The 20,576-nt window shown below is 39.2% G+C and overlaps 1 protein-coding gene across 1 annotated transcript; it reads right to left on the bottom strand.

The window, feature by feature from the left end:
* Window positions 1-56: 56 nt before the first annotated feature.
* On the bottom strand, window positions 57-20,027 carry LOC114451663 (mucin-2-like). The gene is made up of 40 exons (XM_028430448.1): window positions 19,922-20,027; window positions 19,551-19,794; window positions 19,340-19,454; window positions 18,646-18,736; window positions 18,428-18,564; window positions 18,133-18,349; window positions 17,878-18,003; window positions 17,679-17,796; window positions 17,430-17,580; window positions 17,238-17,351; window positions 17,091-17,160; window positions 16,869-17,006; window positions 16,250-16,414; window positions 16,065-16,159; window positions 15,863-15,989; window positions 15,525-15,771; window positions 15,390-15,436; window positions 15,203-15,300; window positions 14,903-15,054; window positions 14,677-14,815; window positions 14,348-14,458; window positions 13,936-14,115; window positions 13,519-13,755; window positions 13,275-13,431; window positions 11,422-11,550; window positions 10,494-11,254; window positions 6,387-9,647; window positions 5,076-6,230; window positions 4,203-4,967; window positions 3,883-4,054; window positions 3,559-3,800; window positions 3,244-3,430; window positions 2,969-3,149; window positions 2,710-2,885; window positions 2,511-2,580; window positions 1,872-1,972; window positions 1,004-1,035; window positions 740-917; window positions 499-616; window positions 57-405 (listed from the first exon to the last, which is right to left on the bottom strand). The coding sequence occupies exons 1-40, from the start codon at window positions 19,989-19,991 to the stop codon at window positions 195-197; spliced, it is 11,085 nt and encodes a 3,694-aa protein (XP_028286249.1). The 5' UTR covers window positions 19,992-20,027; the 3' UTR covers window positions 57-194.
* Between the last annotated feature and the right edge of the window lie 549 nt (window positions 20,028-20,576).

Below are 20,576 nucleotides of genomic sequence, written 5' to 3'. Positions count from 1 at the left end.
AAGAAAAACTATAACTTAACAAAACAATGGAAGACGTGAGACATGAACTGCTCTGCTTCAGTTTATTTGATCACTGGTTAAATAATCTCATTACAATTGTTACAAAAGTTACTTTGTAAAAGATGTCATGATTATAAGAATAAAGTTATGTATAATGCTTCCAACACTCATGCATGTGATGAAAGATTGTTTCATCACAGCAGTGTGAAGCTTCGCTTCCTGCGAGCGGGTTGTCCAGGAGTTCTGCTGCAGTCTGAGTGGCTACAGCCGCATTCCTCCACATGCATGTACGTGTAGGGGATCCTGTGTTCATTCGGACACAGCAAGTCAACTGTGCGATTGCTGAAGCGTGTTTCCTTACAGCAGGAGCAAGAATGCTCCATAGCTTTTGCTGCTTGAGAGTACCTGGAGAAAGCAGAGGGAGGGTTTATTGATAAGGTATAATTCACACAAATACTTTTAATAATTAATGAGAAATTATAGTATTATTATCCTTACTTGGCAAAAGTGTTGCAGGATCCTTCACAATATGGCATATCTACCTCCTCGTCAGACTGACAGCTCCCGGATATAACACGAGTCTTCATGGACACTACCTTGCAGGCTTCCTCTGCACCTTTAAAAAAAATTACCACAATTAGCTCTTTTTTTTTTTTTAATTGATTTTTAAAAATACTCCACATTCAAGAGTTACCATTACAAACAGTAATCTGAGTATGTGTAAACACAAATGTCTTACGGCAAACATCAACAGGACAGCATGGGTTCGATGAATTAGTTTGTTTGACAAGGACAAACCCAGCCTTGGTGCAGTTTGTAGTTGTTGGAGCTGGGCATTTCTTCGGCTCGCAAAACACGCTCTCTGTTGATTCATTGCAGATGCAGACCTGGCACTTGTATTCAAAGCTCTCACCAAACTAAAAACATCAACCACACAAGTGAGTTTCTTCTACAAGTTAACAGTAGAGTTAATTTTAACTGAATATGAACACAAAAATCTCACCTCACGAGGGATGTTATCAGGATCCAGACATCCTGTTCAAACATAAAAATAATGATTCAATGTATTGCACTATATATGAAGACTACCGTACCTATTCAAAGTTTTATTGTCTGGTAACAGCTGACTATCGATTCCTCAAGACAGTGAAGGAATTCTTATATTTTAGCACTAATACAAATAAGATTTTAGGCATCTAAAGTTCTGGTATAGTAAGTAGAGTAGCTGCAGTTTAGAATGTAGAATAAGTTACTGGACATCTTGGGAAATAGAAATGCAGTGGAAAACAGACAACAGTGCTAAGCTTATCTGTGATTTGACCACACTACAAACAAAAGCTTATGATATTTGTATATTTTTCAGCATGATAAGTCAGGCATCATGACAATTGATGTTGCTGACAACTTTTGTAATCTCATCTATGAGTCAGTTATTCAGAGCAAACTGCTGCAATGGACACAATTGGACACAATTTTGAACACCAGAGAGAATCACATTACCCTACAAACAATATTGTAATTGTTGTGCATTTTGGAATATGGAAATTTTTTTTAGCCTTACTGTCTTCTTTTTTTCCAATAATGGACAGTGAAAAAACAAAGGAAGCAACAAGAGCAAGAGAAACGATGATCAGACCTGTGCTGCTGAGAGATCAAAAGCCTTAGTGGCTGTCTTTCCCTCAGATGAAGACAGTGCCCCTAGTCCACAGTTCTACAGTGAGGTCTCACTACAGCTGCAGTTAATGGGGCAGAGGTGAGCCATCTGGGCTCAAGGACAATTGGACAGGTTCCCAGATGTAGCTTACCCACTGAACGTTTTAGACAGAAATTTTACTGTATATTCATGTAACACCTAAAATGATCAAACTTACCACATTTTTTAACACATATGTTTGACTTTTTCTTGATCTGTTTCATTCCATCAGGACAAAAACAGCCCTCAGTAGTGCGGTTGAGACTGGGTTCGAAGATGCTGCAATATTTAAGGAACATTATTATTAGTCCTTTCAGATCTCTTCTGAACTATTGTCAAGAGTATTTATGCAGGGAAACACTACAAAAAGGTAATCATTCTTGAAAGTGGCACAATAAAATGTCATTTCATATATAAACATATGAAACATCAAAAACAATGTGCAAAAAATAAAGGAATTATTCCAATAATAAAATGACAGATGTCGAGTCGTCAAGATCAAGAAGCAAAATCTATGCACAGACCATGCCAGCGGATCAAAGACCATTCACAGTTCCCTTAGTTCACTAATGAGCATATGATGATCAGTAGTGTCAGGAGCAGAGACCACCTGTTTCAGTGATGTGTACCTCACAAGATCTTAATATAAATAGTTTTACATGGTTCTTATTAGGTCTGTCTAAGTGTAACCCCAAATGACATTCTGAACTTTTGGCAATCGAGGAACATATTTGGATCTTAGGTGTTCCTTGATTGTTTGCTTAACTGATTGTTGATAATGTCATGTTTATGTTCACTGTTTTCCATTAAAACATACTTGTCTTGACAGGTTGGCTCTTCTACAGGACCACAAGGCTTATAAACTTTGTTGGATGGACAGTCAAATGCTGTGGGTTAGAAAAACAACAAAGAATATAAGTCAAACATAGTCTATGTAATAAATTGTGCAGCAGTTTATTACTGTGAGTGACAGGGGGACAGAACTACTGCATGGAAACATTTTATCACTTCCTTACCACATTCTTTGGTGCGATTCCTCCAGTGAACACAAACTCCTTCTCTAGCGCACAGAGCAGCATAAGTCGCCAAAGTTTCACACACAATTGATTTGTTTGTAACATGGCAGCTATCAAAAGCACAAGCTCTGTAGAAAATGTCTGGAGAAACAAAGCGGTGACAATCTGCAAAGACACTGAAAGAAAAAAAAGAAAAATACAACTGATATGTTTTATCTGGAAGATGTCAAGAGTTTAAAGAAATGAACATTAGCTTTACGTGTTGTTTAGGAGGTCACACATTGGGTCAGGTACACAGTGCAGTGTTGTTGGGGTAACTGGTGGAGGTGGAGGAGTTCTGCATTCAGTTGTATTCCAATGATAAGCCATGCTTTCACAACTTTTCACCAGCTGGCCTCCTGGCAACATGCAGTCATCAGTCCGGTTGTTAGAACAGGTTCCTGACAGTAGAGGAGAAGAGCAGAACAAACATTTATTGGTTAACTTGAAACAAAAGATTCGCCAATATGGCTACTAGAGAAAGAAATTTCTTACCACAATGTCCTTGGGTGTTTCTGCCAAAGTATTTATATGGAAGAGCAATTCCAAAACCCTGTCTTCCAAACTCAATGACCACATTTAGCTGATAAATCTCAAAGATCATTTTACCATCAAAAGGTTGAATGATCTTCATGACTTGTGTTGTATAAGGTAGCTTCAGAGTCATGTTATTCTTCAATGCCTTTAGGAAGAAATACAAACACCATATGTCAAAAGATACAGAAGCATAGGTATGTAAAGTAAATAAAGTCAATTTGGAGAGTGTTACAAAATGTCCAATAAAAATAAAGCCTTTAAATATACTTTTACCTCTAATTTTGCTTTTCCAACAGGGTTATAGTTTATAAGAGTGAACACATCTGATCCATATGATATTATTAATGATCGTGGACATGAAACAGCTTCACCACAAGGGACACTGTTAATGTAAATCGTTAAGTTATGTCTTGGTGTTATCTCTTTCATCAAGACATAAGTACAATCTCCTTGAAAATCATAAGCCAATCCATCAAATGTGATATAATGAGGATCTCCCCATCCTTCACACAAACCTGAAAAGAAACAGAAAATACTCAAAATCTAAAATGTGCTAAAAAGTAAAAACTGTAATGGAATAAAGACCTGATAACTTACAATCACAAGCATAGTAGGGGCAGCATTGGTCCGTATCATTAAGAAGAACTTTTGCCCGTTTTGCAGCACAAGTTATGTCTTTAAGAGGAGGACATGTATACTTAGACATTGAAAATGTGTCATTTCCAATGCATTTGAACAACATGCAATTAACTACAAATTCTTCATTTTTCTGAAAAAAAAATATAGAATGTTAAAACAATCTCAAACAGACAATTCACACAGATAATAGGCCAACTTACATACTGTTTATAGTGACGAAAAATAAACGAAGAAGTTTATATTATTGGGCAATGTGAAATGACAATACAGTTCTTTACCGCTTTATTCATGGAAGGGCAGCCTGTAGAGGGTGTGGTCATTGGTGGTGTTTTAGATGTTGTAGACACGGTTGATGGTGTTGCAGACCTTGGGGTTGTAGTTGGTGTTTCAGTTGTAGTTGTAGACACAGTGGATGGTGTTGTGGAGCTTGTGGTTGTAGTTGGTGTTTCAGTTGTGGTTGTAGACACAGTTGATGGTGTTGTGGAGCTTGTGGTTGTAGTTGTAGATACAGTTGATGGTGTTGTAGACCTTGTAGTTGTAGTTGGTTTTTCGGTTGTGGTTGTAGACACAGTTGATGGTGTTGTAGACCTTGTGGTTGTAGTTGCTGTTTCGGTTGGGGTTGTAGACACGGTTGATAGTGTTGTAGACTGTGTGGTTGTAGTTGGTGTTTCAGTTGTGGTTGTAGACACAGTTGATGGTGTTGTGGAGCTTGTAGTTGTAGTTGGTGTTTCAGTTGTAGTCGTAGACAAAGTTGTTGGTGTTGTAGTCCGCGTGGTTGTAGTTGGTGTTTCAGTTGTGGTTGTAGACACAGTTGATGGTGTTGTGGAGCTTGTGGTTGTAGTTGGTGTTTTGGTTATAGTTGTAGACACGGTTGATGGTTTTGTAGAGTGTGTGGTTGTAGTTGTGGACACAGTTGATGGTGTTGTAGACCGTGTGGTTGTAGTTGGTATTTCAGTTGTGGTTGTAGACATGGTTGATGGTGTTGTAGACTGTGTGGTTGTAGTTGGTGTTTCAGTTGTGGTTGTAGACACGGTTGATGGTGTTGTAGACTGTGTGGTTGTAGTTGGTGTTTCAGTTGTAGTCGTAGACACAGTTGATGGTGTTGTAGAACGTGTGGTTGTAGTTGGTATTTCAGTTGTAGTCGTAGACACAGTTGATGGTGTTGTAGACCTTGTGGTTGTAGTTGGTGTTTCAGTTGTAGTCGTAGAAACAGTTGATGGTGTTGTGGACTGTATTGTTGTAGTTGGTGTTTCAGTTGTAGTTGTAGACACAGTTGATGGTGTTGTAGACCTTGTAGTTGTAGTTGGTCTTTCAGTTGTGGTTGTAGACACAGTTGATGGTGTTGTAGTTGAGATTAGTTCTACTGGGAGTGCTTCACAACACAGCACTCTTATCTCATAGTTAAAGCACTTATATGGGCGCTCTATCTGCTCTTCCTCTTTACATATTAAACCGTAGGTCACATTACAAGAAACAACTTGTTTTAATTGTTCTATATATGTTGCAAAGTCCTCGTTCGGAGATTCAGATGATCGACACTGAATGTCTGCTATTGTTTGCGTTGTGCTACATATGGTTTTCTTATTTTGTGTGATGTTGTGATATGTTTCCCAGTCACTGTTGTCTGTGTGTGGATTATGCACATCATACCACTCTGTCCAATTACAATGTGGTGGAGGAGACGTAGAAAGGGTAAAAATGGATAAAGTGGTTGATGTTGTAGAATGTGTGGTTGTAGTTGGTGTTTCAGTTGTGGTTGTAGATACAGTTGATGGTGTTGTGGAGCTTGTGGTTGTAGTTGGTGTTTCGGTTGTGGTTGTAGACACAGTTGATGGTGTTGTAGACCGTGTGGTTGTAGTTGGTATTTCAGTTGTGGTTGTAGACATGGTTGATGGTGTTGTAGACTGTGTGGTTGTAGTTGGTGTTTCGGTTGTGGTTGTAGATACGGTTGATGGTGTTGTAGACTGTGTGTTTGTAGTTGGTGTTTCAGTTGTAGTCGTAGACACAGTTGATGGTGTTGTAGAACGTGTGGTTGTAGTTGGTGTTTCAGTTGTAGTCGTAGACACAGTTGATGGTGTTGTAGACCTTGTGGTTGTAGTTGGTGTTTCAGTTGTAGTCGTAGAAACAGTTGATGGTGTTGTGGACTGTGTGGTTGTAGTTGGTGTTTCAGTTGTAGTTGTAGACACAGTTGATGGTGTTGTAGTCCGTGTGGTTGTAGTTGGTGTTTCAGTTGTGGTTGTAGACACAGTTGATGGTGTTGTGGAGCTTGTGGTTGTAGTTGTAGACACAGTTGATGGTGTTGTAGTCAATGTGGTTGTAGTTGGTGTTTCAGTTGTGGTTGTAGACACAGTTGATGGTGTTGTGGAGCTTGTGGTTGTAGTTGTAGACACAGTTGATGGTGTTGTAGACCTTGTGGTTGTAGTTGGTGTTTGAGTTGTAGTTGTAGACATAGTTGATGGTGTTGTAGACTGTGTGGTTGTAGTTGGTGTTTGAGTTGTAGTTGTAGACACAGTTGATGGTGTTGTAGACCTTGTGGTTGTAGTTGGTCTTTCAGTTGTGGTTGTAGACACAGTTGATGGTGTTGTAGTTGAGATTAGTTCTACTGGGTGTGCTTCACAACACAGCACTCTTATCTCATAGTTAAAGCACTTATATGGGCGCTCTATCTGCTCTTCCTCTTTACATATTAAACCGTAGGTCACATTACATGAAACAACTTGATTTAATTGTTCTATATATGTTGCAAAGTCCTCGTTCGGAGATTCAGATGATCGACACTGAATGTCTGCTATTGTTTGCGTTGTGCTACATATGGTTTTCTTATTTTGTGTGATGTTGTGATATGTTTCCCAGTCACTGTTGTCTGTGTGTGGATTATGCACATCATACCACTCTGTCCAATTACAATGTGGTGGAGGAGACGTAGAAAGGGTAAAAATGGATAAAGTGGTTGATGTTGTAGAATGTGTGGTTGTAGTTGGTGTTTCAGTTGCGGTTGTAGATACAGTTGATGGTGTTGTGGAGCTTGTGGTTGTAGTTGGTGTTTCAGTTGTGGTTGTAGACACGGTTGATGGTGTTGTAGACCGTGTGGTTGTAGTTGGTGTTTCAGTTGTACTCGTAGACACAGTTGGTGGTGTTGTAGAGCTTGTGGTTGTAGTTGGTGTTTCAGTTGTAGTAGTAGACACAGTTGATGGTGTTGTAGTCTGTGTGGTTGTAGTTGGTGTTTCAGTTGTGGTTGTAGACACAGTTGATGGTGTTGTGGAGCTTGTGGTTGTAGTTGGTGTTTCAGTTGTACTAGTAGACACAGTTGATGGTGTTGTAGTCTGTGTGGTTGTAGTTGGTGTTTCAGTTGTGGTTGTAGACACAGTTGATGGTGTTGTGGAGCTTGTGGTTGTAGTTGTAGACACAGTTGATGGTGTTGTAGTCAATGTCGTTGTAGTTGGTGTTTCAGTTGTGGTTGTAGACACAGTTGATGGTGTTGTGGAGCTTGTGGTTGTAGTTGTAGACACAGTTGATGGTGTTGTAGACCTTGTGGTTGTAGTTGGTGTTTGAGTTGTAGTTGTAGACGCAGTTGATGGTGTTGTAGACTGTGTGGTTGTAGTTGGTGTTTGAGTTGTAGTTGTAGACACAGTTGATGGTGTTGTAGACCTTGTGGTTGTAGTTGGTCTTTCAGTTGTGGTTGTAGACACAGTTGATGGTGTTGTAGTTGAGATTAGTTCTACTGGGTGTGCTTCACAACACAGCACTCTTATCTCATAGTTAAAGCACTTATATGGGCGCTCTATCTGCTCTTCCTCTTTACATATTAAACCGTAGGTCACATTACATGAAACAACTTGATTTAATTGTTCTATATATGTTGCAAAGTCCTCGTTCGGAGATTCAGATGATCGACACTGAATGTCTGCTATTGTTTGCGTTGTGCTACATATGGTTTTCTTATTTTGTGTGATGTTGTGATATGTTTCCCAGTCACTGTTGTCTGTGTGTGGATTATGCACATCATACCACTCTGTCCAATTACAATGTGGTGGAGGAGACGTAGAAAGGGTAAAAATGGATAAAGTGGTTGATGTTGTAGAATGTGTGGTTGTAGTTGGTGTTTCAGTTGTGGTTGTAGATACAGTTGATGGTGTTGTGGAGCTTGTGGTTGTAGTTGGTGTTTCGGTTGTGGTTGTAGACACAGTTGATGGTGTTGTAGACTGTGTGGTTGTAGTTGGTGTTTCAGTTGTAGTCGTAGACACAGTTGATGGTGTTGTAGAACGTGTGGTTGTAGTTGGTGTTTCAGTTGTAGTCGTAGACACAGTTGATGGTGTTGTAGAGGTTGTGGTTGTAGTTGGTGTTTCAGTTGTAGTAGTAGACACAGTTGATGGTGTTGTAGTCTGTGTGGTTGTAGTTGGTGTTTCAGTTGTGGTTATAGACACAGTTGATGGTGTTGTGGAGCTTGTGGTTGTAGTTGGTGTTTCAGTTGTAGTCGTAGACACAGTTGATGGTGTTGTAGAGCTTGTGGTTGTAGTTGGTGTTTCAGTTGTAGTAGTAGACACAGTTGATGGTGTTGTAGTCTGTGTGTTTGTAGTTGGTGTTTCAGTTGTGGTTGTAGACACAGTTGCTGGTGTTGTGGAGCTTGTGGTTGTAGTTGGTGTTTCAGTTGTAGTCGTAGATACAGTTGATGGCGTTGTAGTCCGTGTGGTTGTAGTTGGTGTTTCAGTTGTGGTTGTAGACACAGTTGATGGTGTTGTGGAGCTTGTGGTTGTAGTTGTAGACACAGTTGATGGTGTTGTAGTCAATGTGGTTGTAGTTGGTGTTTCAGTTGTGGTTGTAGACACAGTTGATGGTGTTGTGGAGCTTGTGGTTGTAGTTGTAGACACAGTTGATGGTGTTTTAGACCTTGTGGTTGTAGTTGGTGTTTGAGTTGTAGTTGTAGACACAGTTGATGGTGTTGTAGACTGTGTGGTTGTAGTTGGTGTTTGAGTTGTAGTTGTAGACACAGTTGATGGTGTTGTAGACCTTGTGGTTGTAGTTGGTCTTTCAGTTGTGGTTGTAGACACAGTTGATGGTGTTGTAGTTGAGATTAGTTCTACTGGGTGTGCTTCACAACACAGCACTCTTATCTCATAGTTAAAGCACTTATATGGGCGCTCTATCTGCTCTTCCTCTTTACATATTAAACCGTAGGTCACATTACATGAAACAACTTGATTTAATTGTTCTATATATGTTGCAAAGTCCTCGTTCGGAGATTCAGATGATCGACACTGAATGTCTGCTATTGTTTGCGTTGTGCTACATATGGTTTTCTTATTTTGTGTGATGTTGTGATATGTTTCCCAGTCACTGTTGTCTGTGTGTGGATTATGCACATCATACCACTCTGTCCAATTACAATGTGGTGGAGGAGACGTAGAATGGGTAAAAATGGATAAAGTGGTTGATGTTGTAGAATGTGTGGTTGTAGTTGGTGTTTCAGTTGTGGTTGTAGATACAGTTGATGGTGTTGTGGAGCTTGTGGTTGTAGTTGGTGTTTCGGTTGTGGTTGTAGACACGGTTGATGGTGTTGTAGACCGTGTGGTTGTAGTTGGTGTTTCAGTTGTACTCGTAGACACAGTTGGTGGTGTTGTAGAACGTGTGGTTGTAGTTGGTGTTTCAGTTGTAGTAGTAGACACAGTTGATGGTGTTGTAGTCTGTGTGGTTGTAGTTGGTGTTTCAGTTGTGGTTGTAGACAAAGTTGATGGTGTTGTGGAGCTTGTGGTTGTAGTTGGTGTTTCAGTTGTAGTCGTAGATACAGTTGATGGTGTTGTAGTCCGTGTGGTTGTAGTTGGTGTTTCAGTTGTGGTTGTAGACACAGTTGATGGTGTTGTGGAGCTTGTGGTTGTAGTTGTAGACACAGTTGATGGTGTTGTAGTCTGTGTGGTTGTAGTTGGTGTTTCAGTTGTGGTTATAGACACAGTTGATGGTGTTGTGGAGCTTGTGGTTGTAGTTGGTGTTTCAGTTGTACTCGTAGACACAGTTGATGGTGTTGTAGAACGTGTGGTTGTAGTTGGTGTTTCAGTTGTAGTCGTAGACACAGTTGATGGTGTTGTAGAGCTTGTGGTTGTAGTTGGTGTTTCAGTTGTAGTAGTAGACACAGTTGATGGTGTTGTAGTCTGTGTGGTTGTAGTTGGTGTTTCAGTTGTGGTTGTAGACACAGTTGATGGTGTTGTGGAGCTTGTGGTTGTAGTTGGTGTTTCAGTTGTAGTCGTAGATACAGTTGATGGTGTTGTAGTCCGTGTGGTTGTAGTTGGTGTTTCAGTTGTGGTTGTAGACACAGTTGATGGTGTTGTGGAGCTTGTGGTTGTAGTTGTAGACACAGTTGATGGTGTTGTAGTCAATGTGGTTGTAGTTGGTGTTTCAGTTGTGGTTGTAGACACAGTTGATGGTGTTGTGGAGCTTGTGGTTGTAGTTGTAGACACAGTTGATGGTGTTGTAGACCTTGTGGTTGTAGTTGGTGTTTGAGTTGTAGTTGTAGACACAGTTGATGGTGTTGTAGACTGTGTGGTTGTAGTTGGTGTTTGAGTTGTAGTTGTAGACACAGTAGATGGTGTTGTAGACCTTGTGGTTGTAGTTGGTCTTTCAGTTGTGGTTGTAGACACAGTTGATGGTGTTGTAGTTGAGATTAGTTCTACTGGGTGTGCTTCACAACACAGCACTCTTATCTCATAGTTAAAGCACTTATATGGGCGCTCTATCTGCTCTTCCTCTTTACATATTAAACCGTAGGTCACATTACATGAAACAACTTGATTTAATTGTTCTATATATGTTGCAAAGTCCTCGTTCGGAGATTCAGATGATCGACACTGAATGTCTGCTATTGTTTGCGTTGTGCTACATATGGTTTTCTTATTTTGTGTGATGTTGTGATATGTTTCCCAGTCACTGTTGTCTGTGTGTGGATTATGCACATCATACCACTCTGTCCAATTACAATGTGGTGGAGGGGGCATAGGAAGAGTAAAAATGGATAGAGTGGTTGATGTTGTAGATCGCGTGGTTGTAGTTGTAGACACAGTTGATGGTGTTGTAGATCGCGTGGTTGTAGTTGGTGTTTCAGTCGTGGTTGTTGACACAGTTGATGGTGTTGTAGACCGTGTTGTTTCAGTTGTGGTTGTAGTTGGTGCTTCAGTTGTAGTTGTAAAAACAGTTGACGGTGTTGTAGACTGTGTGGTTGTAGTTGGTGTTTCAGTTGTGGTTGTAGTTGATGGTGTTCCACAAGGTGGATGACAGCAGTCTACACATGTTTTGGAGTTTTCATCAAATATGGGCTTGTCTTCGGGGCATTCAGGGTAACAGCCTGCACGAGCACATCATGAAACATCATCAAGACTGCAAAAACGTGAACATTATCTGAAGCAAATTCCATCTTTTACATATAGGAGGCAAGCAGGAGTAAAGTAGTGTCCACCTTTCATTTGCACATTTCTGAAAGATGACACTGTATGTTATTACTTAGTCTCTTACCCTCCAGGTTTGGTAGGGGGTTGGTACAGTTTCCTTCTGGGTTCAAACAGGTCTTGTAACAAGGTGGATGGCTTATCCTGTAGTGCCATGTGCATTCATCTGGGACGTTGTAGTAATCACAAAAAACAGCTAGGGAGAAATGAAAATGTGTGTATATATAAATTAATTGCCGACACGCCATACTTAAAATTCTCCTTAGAGAATGTGGTTATGTTTATATCTTGTCATTTTTATTGTATATGTTTTAGTAGTCTTTCACCTAAATGTACCTTTGTTGTTGTTTACTGTAAACTTTGCACACAATCAATCCTTTTTATATGTATTTACTATGTATTTGTTTGTTATTACATGCAGGTAATGCCAGTTTAACAGTGTTTTTTTTATTGTTTTGTTTATTTGTATACTTATTTATTAACTGACATCCAAGATAGCTTTCAAATAATGTGTATCAATATATACATATTCAGTGTTGGGGAGTAACGAATTACATGTAATGCCGTTACGTAATTTAATTACAAAATGAATGTATTTGCAATTTGTTACAATACTGGAGAAAAGTATGGAATTAAATTACAGCTTCTTTTGGAAATTTCAAGTGTTACGGGAACGGAAGTTACGTTACCTGTCTTATAAATATAATGATCATTTAAACAATGTAGCATGGCCAGTTGTGTGTTTTGCAATAAAATGTTTATTGGGATATAAAGGCACAAATTATAACTGCTAACAACAATGGTTTGTTTAGCCGGCAGAGATCGGCTCATTTAAAGGTAGGGTAGGAGATTTCATTCTGATGCACTTTTTGTTAAATTAGTGTAACTTCTCTTTACAATCCGATAGCAACCAATTAGTTTCGCTTTAAAACGAAGAATATTAATCATCTGTGGAAGCTATAAAACGCTAAAAACATCAGCCAATCCTACGAGGCGCACCTGTGCATTTAGTTGGCTGGTTGTCACTCTCTTCCTGCTCTACGCGCACCCGTACCAGAGGTACGTGCATGATGGCCGAAGTCACAGACTGGTTGGGAGGCGTGGCTTCGGGGTGAGCTCCAAGAGAAAAGGGCGTGTGTTTACTTTAAAAATCTGGCTGACTCTCACTGAGTTTTCAAAATCTCCTACCCTACCTTTAATTTGTGACAGCAATGATGTCATTAATGGAACAAAATGAGGGAGGCAGTGTCCGAAATGTCTGAAAACGAGTTCACTATATGATGCCTTACATTGAACTTCCCATATGGGGAGTAGGGAGTGAGTGAGTGATTTCAAACACAGCCTTTGTCTAACTTGAAGACTCATCTAAGGGTATGTATCCGCCCACATCAACATGTATCTATAGCCTAAAGCTGTAAACAGCATAGTAGCCTAACTGAAGGTACTCACATTAGGCTAAATAAAATGTGAAAAGAGCCAGCATTCTGTGCGTCTTTTCCTGCATTGTGTTGAACACATAACGTGATTCAAAGTCTTAGAGTTTTGTATAGGGGAGAGGGTATAACTAGTTAACTTGCTAACCACAGCCTCGTCTGTGCCATTGCCATTACTGTGTCAACCCATTTTGTTTGCAACGGCTTTGTTTACAATTAAGAAAAGTAATTAAAATGTAATCAAATGTAATTAGTTACATTACTTCCATAAAGTAATTGTAGTTACACTACTATTACATTTTTAACAGGGTAACTTGTAACCAATTACATTTCTAAAGTAATCTTCCCAACACTGTTCACTAGTAGAGGTCATTTTGATTCATTGCACATGGAGAGGACTAACTTACAGGCGGCACATTGTGCTTGGAGAATAAAAAATTGTTAAAAAGCCTCATTTCTATTTGCAAGAACACAACATTTTACTTACGACAGATGTCTGGAGTTCTCCATTGAATGCTGACACCAGCCTCATTACAAGCTTGTGCATAAGCTGCTACTGTTATGCAGAAACACTCGCAGTCTCCTCCAGTGTCGCAGGCACAAGAGTCTTTCACACAGTTTTCATAAAATGGAACAGGATCAACCTGTTCGTTCATTCAAAAGTGATAATGCATTATTCACAATCTGTGCAATGTTTTTAACTGTGAGAGTAAACTCAGCTTAGTAATTACCTTAAGGTGGCATTTTTTGAATGTTTCTCCAGTTATAATGCTACACATCGTTTTTGCCCAGGTATGTCGATTGGGTGTTGCCTTACATGGGTTAACATATTTTACACCTGGACAAAAGCTGGACACTTTCCAACTGTTTGCAAATTCAAACACACTGCTGACTACCAGCTGACCCTGGGTGGTGAAGTCATTCTGTCCATCACCATCAAAATTTCCACACAGGCCACATACCTCTCCCTGCACAGCCAAATAAAAGAATCACTGTTAAAACTTTTATCATGTTGGCATTCGCAATATTTAACTGCATTACATTGTAATAAGTGCCTCAATATTACAGCAGTAATGACCGAAACATGGCATGACATATGAAAACAATATCATGCTGTGACAAAATGGAGTGAAAGGTGTGCAACTCACTCTGTGCTGTGGTTCCAGCAGGATGCGAACAGTTGTTTTGTGATCCCACATCACTGCCATACCAATGGCAGATTCTATGACCAGATACATGCCAACTGTCCTTATACTGTATGAAATGTTGGGGCCATGTCCCAGATCCTGCACTTCATGTTTACCCTTTGACAGTTTGATTTCCATTCGCTGTAATGTAACAAAGAGTCAAGATCAGTTGATCAGTTGTCAGTTTAAATTTATATGTACAATATACAATATGCATGTACATATGACATATGTACAAGACATATACATATGAGACAAGACAATATACATATGACTAATATAATGTTCCCCCTGACCAAAAGTGTGCAAACAATTTATTAATTTCAAAATGTTATACACAGAAATTTTAGCAGTTTGAGGTATGAGGTCTTACCCCGAGCTGGATTGTGACAGTTTTGGAGCATGTGGTGCCAGTAGATCCACATGGTACATTTTCTGTGATGACACCAAAGTTGCTGTCTACTGTTTTATTGCCACATGTGTTCTTAAAGAGAGAGGTTCATCAAACATGTTAGTTTTATAAACATCAGAGAAGACTGTTGTTTAAGTCACACTTAAACCCATAATATTTGAGATTGAACTACTATAACATTTAGCTATTTGGTGGCAATGGAAAAACACACATTATGATTTATGTTAATAGATTTCTGTTTAAACTGAGTACACGAGTAATATGAATAACTATAACATGCCATTAATTACCTTGACAGCAACATAGGAACAAACTCCATTAAATCCATATGTTTGCTGGTCAAATGTAGTGTAGTGTCCACTTCCATAAATAATGCAAGTTCTTGGACATGTTTTGTTAGTACACTCCCATTTCCCAGATGTGCAGGTGCTAATTTAACAAAGAATCAAGGGAAATTTAAAATAACTGAATTTGTGTACATCATTTATATAATGTCACATCAAAAGAGCTTCATACCAGTTGTTGCATTGGTTGAGAATCTGTTCTCCAGATTCAAATCTTTGGCCATTATGCTGACATGGACATTTATTTTGTTTCACACAGGACCCTTTGCCATCATCGAGGAGGCCATCAGGACACCGACATCCAAATTCACACTCAGTAGCGTCCTGGAGATAGTAACAGAGATTTTAAAAAAATCCTACAAGGGGAAATAACCACTGATACTGATGATGGCAAAAAGAAAATTGTGTAGTGTATAAGGTGTAAAACTATAGCAGTGAGATGTCAAATAAGACAGCTGCAAAAACAACTTACACAATAATCATTGTACAGATTTGAACAAGATCGACTACATCCAGGCTTCTCTGAATCCACAGTGGAGCAGTTGAAGAAAACTTTTGGAGAATTGCATGCTGTAAAGTCAAGTAACAAGGATATATACATTTAATGTGATGCAGTCATGTTATGACTTAAATGTTTCTGTTTGAATAAAAAAACTGACTTTTGAAGACCTGAGAGTGGCATTGTACAGCTCCATGTGAGCACACACTAAAAGATATAAGATGCCACAAGAAGGACTTGAAATGTGTCTGTAAATGCAGCAGAATGTGAGAACTGATCTGAAGACCTGACTCACCACTGCTTATCTTTGGTGGCCTCCCCTGGCTGAATGTAGTCCCCGTTATAAAAACAGGAACATTTTGCTTTGGGGACACAGATGCCATTTTCATTTAGATAGTGACCCTTGGCACAGGAACAGCCATCCACAGGCAAGAAGTCAGAAGTGCAGCTCTGCTTATTTGACGATAGAGACCTACAAGTCAACTGGCATCTATGACTGTAAAAGAAGGTCTGGGAGGCCGGGCAACTCTTGGTGTATGTCTCTGTTTTGGACAATGTGGACAAAGACTTTAATGTGGACAAAGACTTTAATACTAAGTAAGACTAAGTACTCAACTGTACAGACACTCTTACCACACACATTCTCTCCCCAGCCTTTCAAAAACACTCTCTTTGTAGCACAGGCTCGTGCATAGGAGAAAAAGACAGCACACAGGCAAGCCTCGGTCTTCTCACAGGTACAGCTAGCATAAGTACAACGCTGCAAAGACAGAAAACGCGTTTAGAAAATTACAGTCTCATCCCATCCAGTAAAAGACAAATGACTTTGTTGTACCTTGTAGTAGGTCTCAGGGTCCACAGCTGAATGGCACGGTGCAAAAGAACTATTTTTGCTTTGCAGTAAGCCACACCACTCTTTGATGTATTTCTCTAAAAGTGAATGAATAATCATTATGTTTGTATTGTGTTTAAAGATGTATATCCAATTCACAGAGAATAAAATTGTTATTTATATTTTACCACTGTCTACTTTCAAAGAACAGGGGTCAATGAGCCTCTCCACACTGTCCTTGCATGTGTGTGGAGCCTTCCAGGAGTTACTAAAGGTTGTTGCAGTTCCTTCCACAATGCCCTGAGCAGCCTTCATGTCATCAGACAGAATGTTGTTGTAGTCCCCACATAAACCTGAAGAATGCAAATCCCAACAAATTATAATTTAATGCATGCCTAGATTTTGAAAACTCAGTGAGAGTCAGCCAGATTTCAAAAGTAAACACATGCCCATTTCTCTCAGAGCTCACAGCGAAGCCATGCCTCCCAATCACATGGGATTGCCTGAAGTTGAACTTCGTACATCATGCATGTACCTCTCTGGTGCGCGCAGAGCAGGAAGAGAGTGACAACCAGCTAATACTCTGCGCAGGGTCATCCCGTAGGATTGGCTGATGTTTTTAGTGTTTTATAGCTTCCACAGATGATTAATATTCTTCGTTTTAATGCGAAACTGCCTAACTAATTGGTTCCTATCGGATTATAAAGAGAAGTTACACTAATTTAACAAAAAGTGCATCAGAATGAAATCTCCTACCCTACCTTTAAGAATCTAAAGCTTAATATTACCACCTCATGTCAAACTCACCACGTGTTGTTGCGCTGTAGCTCTGTTCCAGGGTGATGTAGACCTGCATGACAGGCACATACTGGACCTGAATTTGCAGCCCAAAGTTGGTTCGGAGGAAGATGTGAAATGATGTAACGTTGACTATGCTGATGTCTCCTATGAGTGAAAAACAATGTAAAATAGGTAAAAAACATTATTTATTATTACTAGATGATCCTAGTTTCTGATTATCTGACCCACCTGAGTAGTGTGGCAATGCCAGAGTTTGCATACCCTGCTTGACTGCACCATCTGAAGTAAATGTCAAAGCCTTCAGAAAAACATAACGGATCATTAGAGTGTTGCAAGTAATGCGAATTTAAGAAATGGTTATAGTATTAAACTTACATTGTTTGTGTCACTGTTGAGCACGATTTTAAGGCTCTTCAGGCATGTATCAAACTCTTGGTCTGCACATGGGACCAGCTCAGCCAGGATTATAAACTTTGGGTGTGTGTCATTCTGAAACATGCATAGTGTAAGAAAAATTAAATAATTCTCTAAACATGTACAGAGATTGATTTATTTAAACAAATTCACCTGCACATTCACTGTGGCCAGGGTGTAGTAACAGTTTCCATGGAAGGTGTAGATGTTCCCATCAAAGGTAGTTATATGTGAACCCTCTTCAACTGCACATGTTGCAGACACTTGAAAGCTCTCGCAGATCCATCTACCCTCAAAACATGTGCTGGAACCCCACACCCCAGTGATTTAAGATACAACACATCAACACACTGGAATGATAATTATGTTTCTTTATTTCCTCATTAACTTTGTGAGACGTACCAATTTTTTCCTTCTTGTTGGTAAACCTCACCAGAGTTATATATTCTTTCGCCGTGTTTGCATTGACAGTCAGTTTGAGGAACACAGCCCTTCTCGGAAATATCATTAAATACAGTTCCTATTACAAACAATGAGAACATTTTCTTAATAAATAATAAACAAAACAATGCAGCGAGAAAAAAAGGGTAAAAAGACTAACCTTTGGGACAGAAGCAGCCATCTACGTTGTGGTGTTCACACCCTAAACTTGCATCTGGAAACAGGCAAGTGTCCATGCAAGGTGAACCACTCTCTTCATAAACCATGCTAACTGGGCACTGCTTAGCTGGTAGAATTAGAACAGACAGAAGGACAAGGGGATCGATAGTAAATAATAGTATTTACTAACAACAGCAAGTCTCTAAAAGGAACAACTAGATAATGATAACCAAACAAAAAGACCACAAAACCTTACCACAGAACTTGGGAGTCCTCCAGCTGGGAGGCTGTCCTCCTGCATGAGAACACTGACGGGAGAACTCAGACAGTGTGCTGCAGACACAAAAGTCATTTGACCTGTTGGTACAGCCACACATGTCCTGCACACAGGCCTGGACGTAAGGTTCAGGGTCAATCTGCTTGATGCAGGAGCTCCAAGAGTCCGAACGCAGCATCTGGTTACAGGTGGTTTGCTAAAAAAGGAAGGAGGTCAAGTTACATACATTCACATATCAGTTCTATAGCTAAAGCTAGTTGCAGTATAGACTCACAAACTCCTTGCATAAATCTGTCACATTCACAGCCTTAGGGGATTTATCTTCATCTTCCTCTTCATAGGGGTGACAGACGTCATTAATGTTATGGACTTGGTGTTTATTGCCAAACTCAATGGAGCTGATTTGGTGACCTGTATAAGACAGTTGTAGATACATCAGATGACTGGATATGATATTTGTATTAAAAGTGTATTACATTATTTTTGACAAACCATTATAAATGAACTCGTTGTGGATTGGGACACCATTGAAGTCTCCACAAAGTCCACAAGTCCGGTTGGCGAATTCATTATCAAGTATCACCTAAAAACACAGCAATGTCCTCATTTCATTATCTTGTTATTTAACATATTAAAACATAAACTATATTCAGAACAACTAAAATAATAAAGGAAAAGGTTTATTCATCTAATTGTTTAGATGTGTTGAGTCCACTGAATCTAGCTGATCTTCAGACCCTTTTCCCTTATATTTACTCAGACATTTAATATGTGGTTCTTTCTGATTTCTGCAGACTGATTTGACTTTATTGATATAAACTGAACCTGAAATAAATTGAATTCAAGTTTTGTACATGATTCCTCTCACATATCAAAGATATGCATTTTAGGTTTAGACACTGAAGTACTGTAGTTGGAGGACTAACAAGTTCAGAGAATGGATGGATTTATTTTGTTAAAGGCAGAGTTTTACTGTAAGTTAAAATTTGTTAAAAATGTAGAAATGTAAATAAAACATCTGCTATCAGTGTTTCTGGACTGGTTCTTGAGTAAGTTTTTTTAATTAGTACCATAATTAGTACCATAAACCCAGCAATTCAATTCAAAATATGGCAGAACATACAAACATCTACTTAGCATCTTGACTCACAGGGTAACCAATGAAAAGAATATTTTGAATTATTACCATGACTGCATCCTCTCTGTTCCACATGACGGTGAAGCCAATTTTGGACCGGAGCCTGGTGTAAACAGAGTCTTCTATCACTTGTACACCTTGATTGTAGTATGGTAGTGTGACCCTGGAATAAAAAGTCATTTCAATTATAATGCGTATACATGAATTTTGCATATTTTTAGCCACTAAATAAATGTCTGCTGTGTGTGGTTTAACTCACGGCATGTTGTCCTTAGTGACCACATGTTTTTTTAGGTGGAATGAAACCTCATTGACAATGACCACCACATAATTGATTTCAGTTTCAGTCCTTTTCATGTTCACCGAGAACTTTGGGTAAGGATCCCGGCAGTCATACACAAGCTTGTATTCACACCTACCAGGAAACTGGTACACATCACCATCAAATGTTTTGAAGTGCTCTCTGCCCCACGTGCTACAGACGCTGCTGACATGGTTGGGAACTGGGAGAGGGAAAATGAGAACATAAATTGCCACTAGAATAAATAACATGTGTAAAAGCCCAATATTTAGAATAGTCAATAGTCTGTGCATTGGTATTCTGTAAATTCAAAGCATTAAAAATCTTACCATGTCTGGCTTGAATATAACTGGCAAAAGACAAAGTGAGGAGACACAACCACCCAAATCTCCACCTCATTGTTGCAACTGTGGGCTTTGGCTATCACCCTAATAGTGACACTGTTAACAAGGGTCTATACAGTGACATTTTATACTGAGATAATTTGAATCCCGCCCCCTTTTGAGTAGGAACAATGGTAACGTGAACAAAGAATAATAGTTTTTTTACAACCTTGTATTGTCTATGTCTTCCATGTCTCTTGGTCAAACAATCAGTTTTGAAGCACTTTGTAATCTGGCAGCCTGTTTGACTTGTTTGGAATCAGATACTGAGGTATTGACGTCTATGTTAATTGTGTTCATGTTTAGTCTTGTTATTCAGCACTTGAACAAATAAAAAGTTAACGCTACTCTTAGTTTACGTAACAGTATATTATTACATTTACAAGTGTCACTTCCTGTAATTAACGTAGTAACAGTTTGGTGTTGCAATGTTGTACTAGGTGTAAAGATCTCACTTTTATGTTTTGTATATCATCTTGTATCGAAACCAGCATGTTTTATGATTACATGAGCATAAGGACAATGTGAAGTAATCATTAATATGAAGCGACTGACACCAGAATCTTGATGTCTAGGTAAGCTTCAGCCACCTCATTAACCC

Source organism: Parambassis ranga, chromosome 19, assembly GCF_900634625.1.
Source record: "Parambassis ranga chromosome 19, fParRan2.1, whole genome shotgun sequence".
Lineage (NCBI taxonomy): Eukaryota > Metazoa > Chordata > Actinopteri > Ambassidae > Parambassis > Parambassis ranga.
This window is presented reverse-complemented; position numbering and strand designations above follow the sequence as displayed.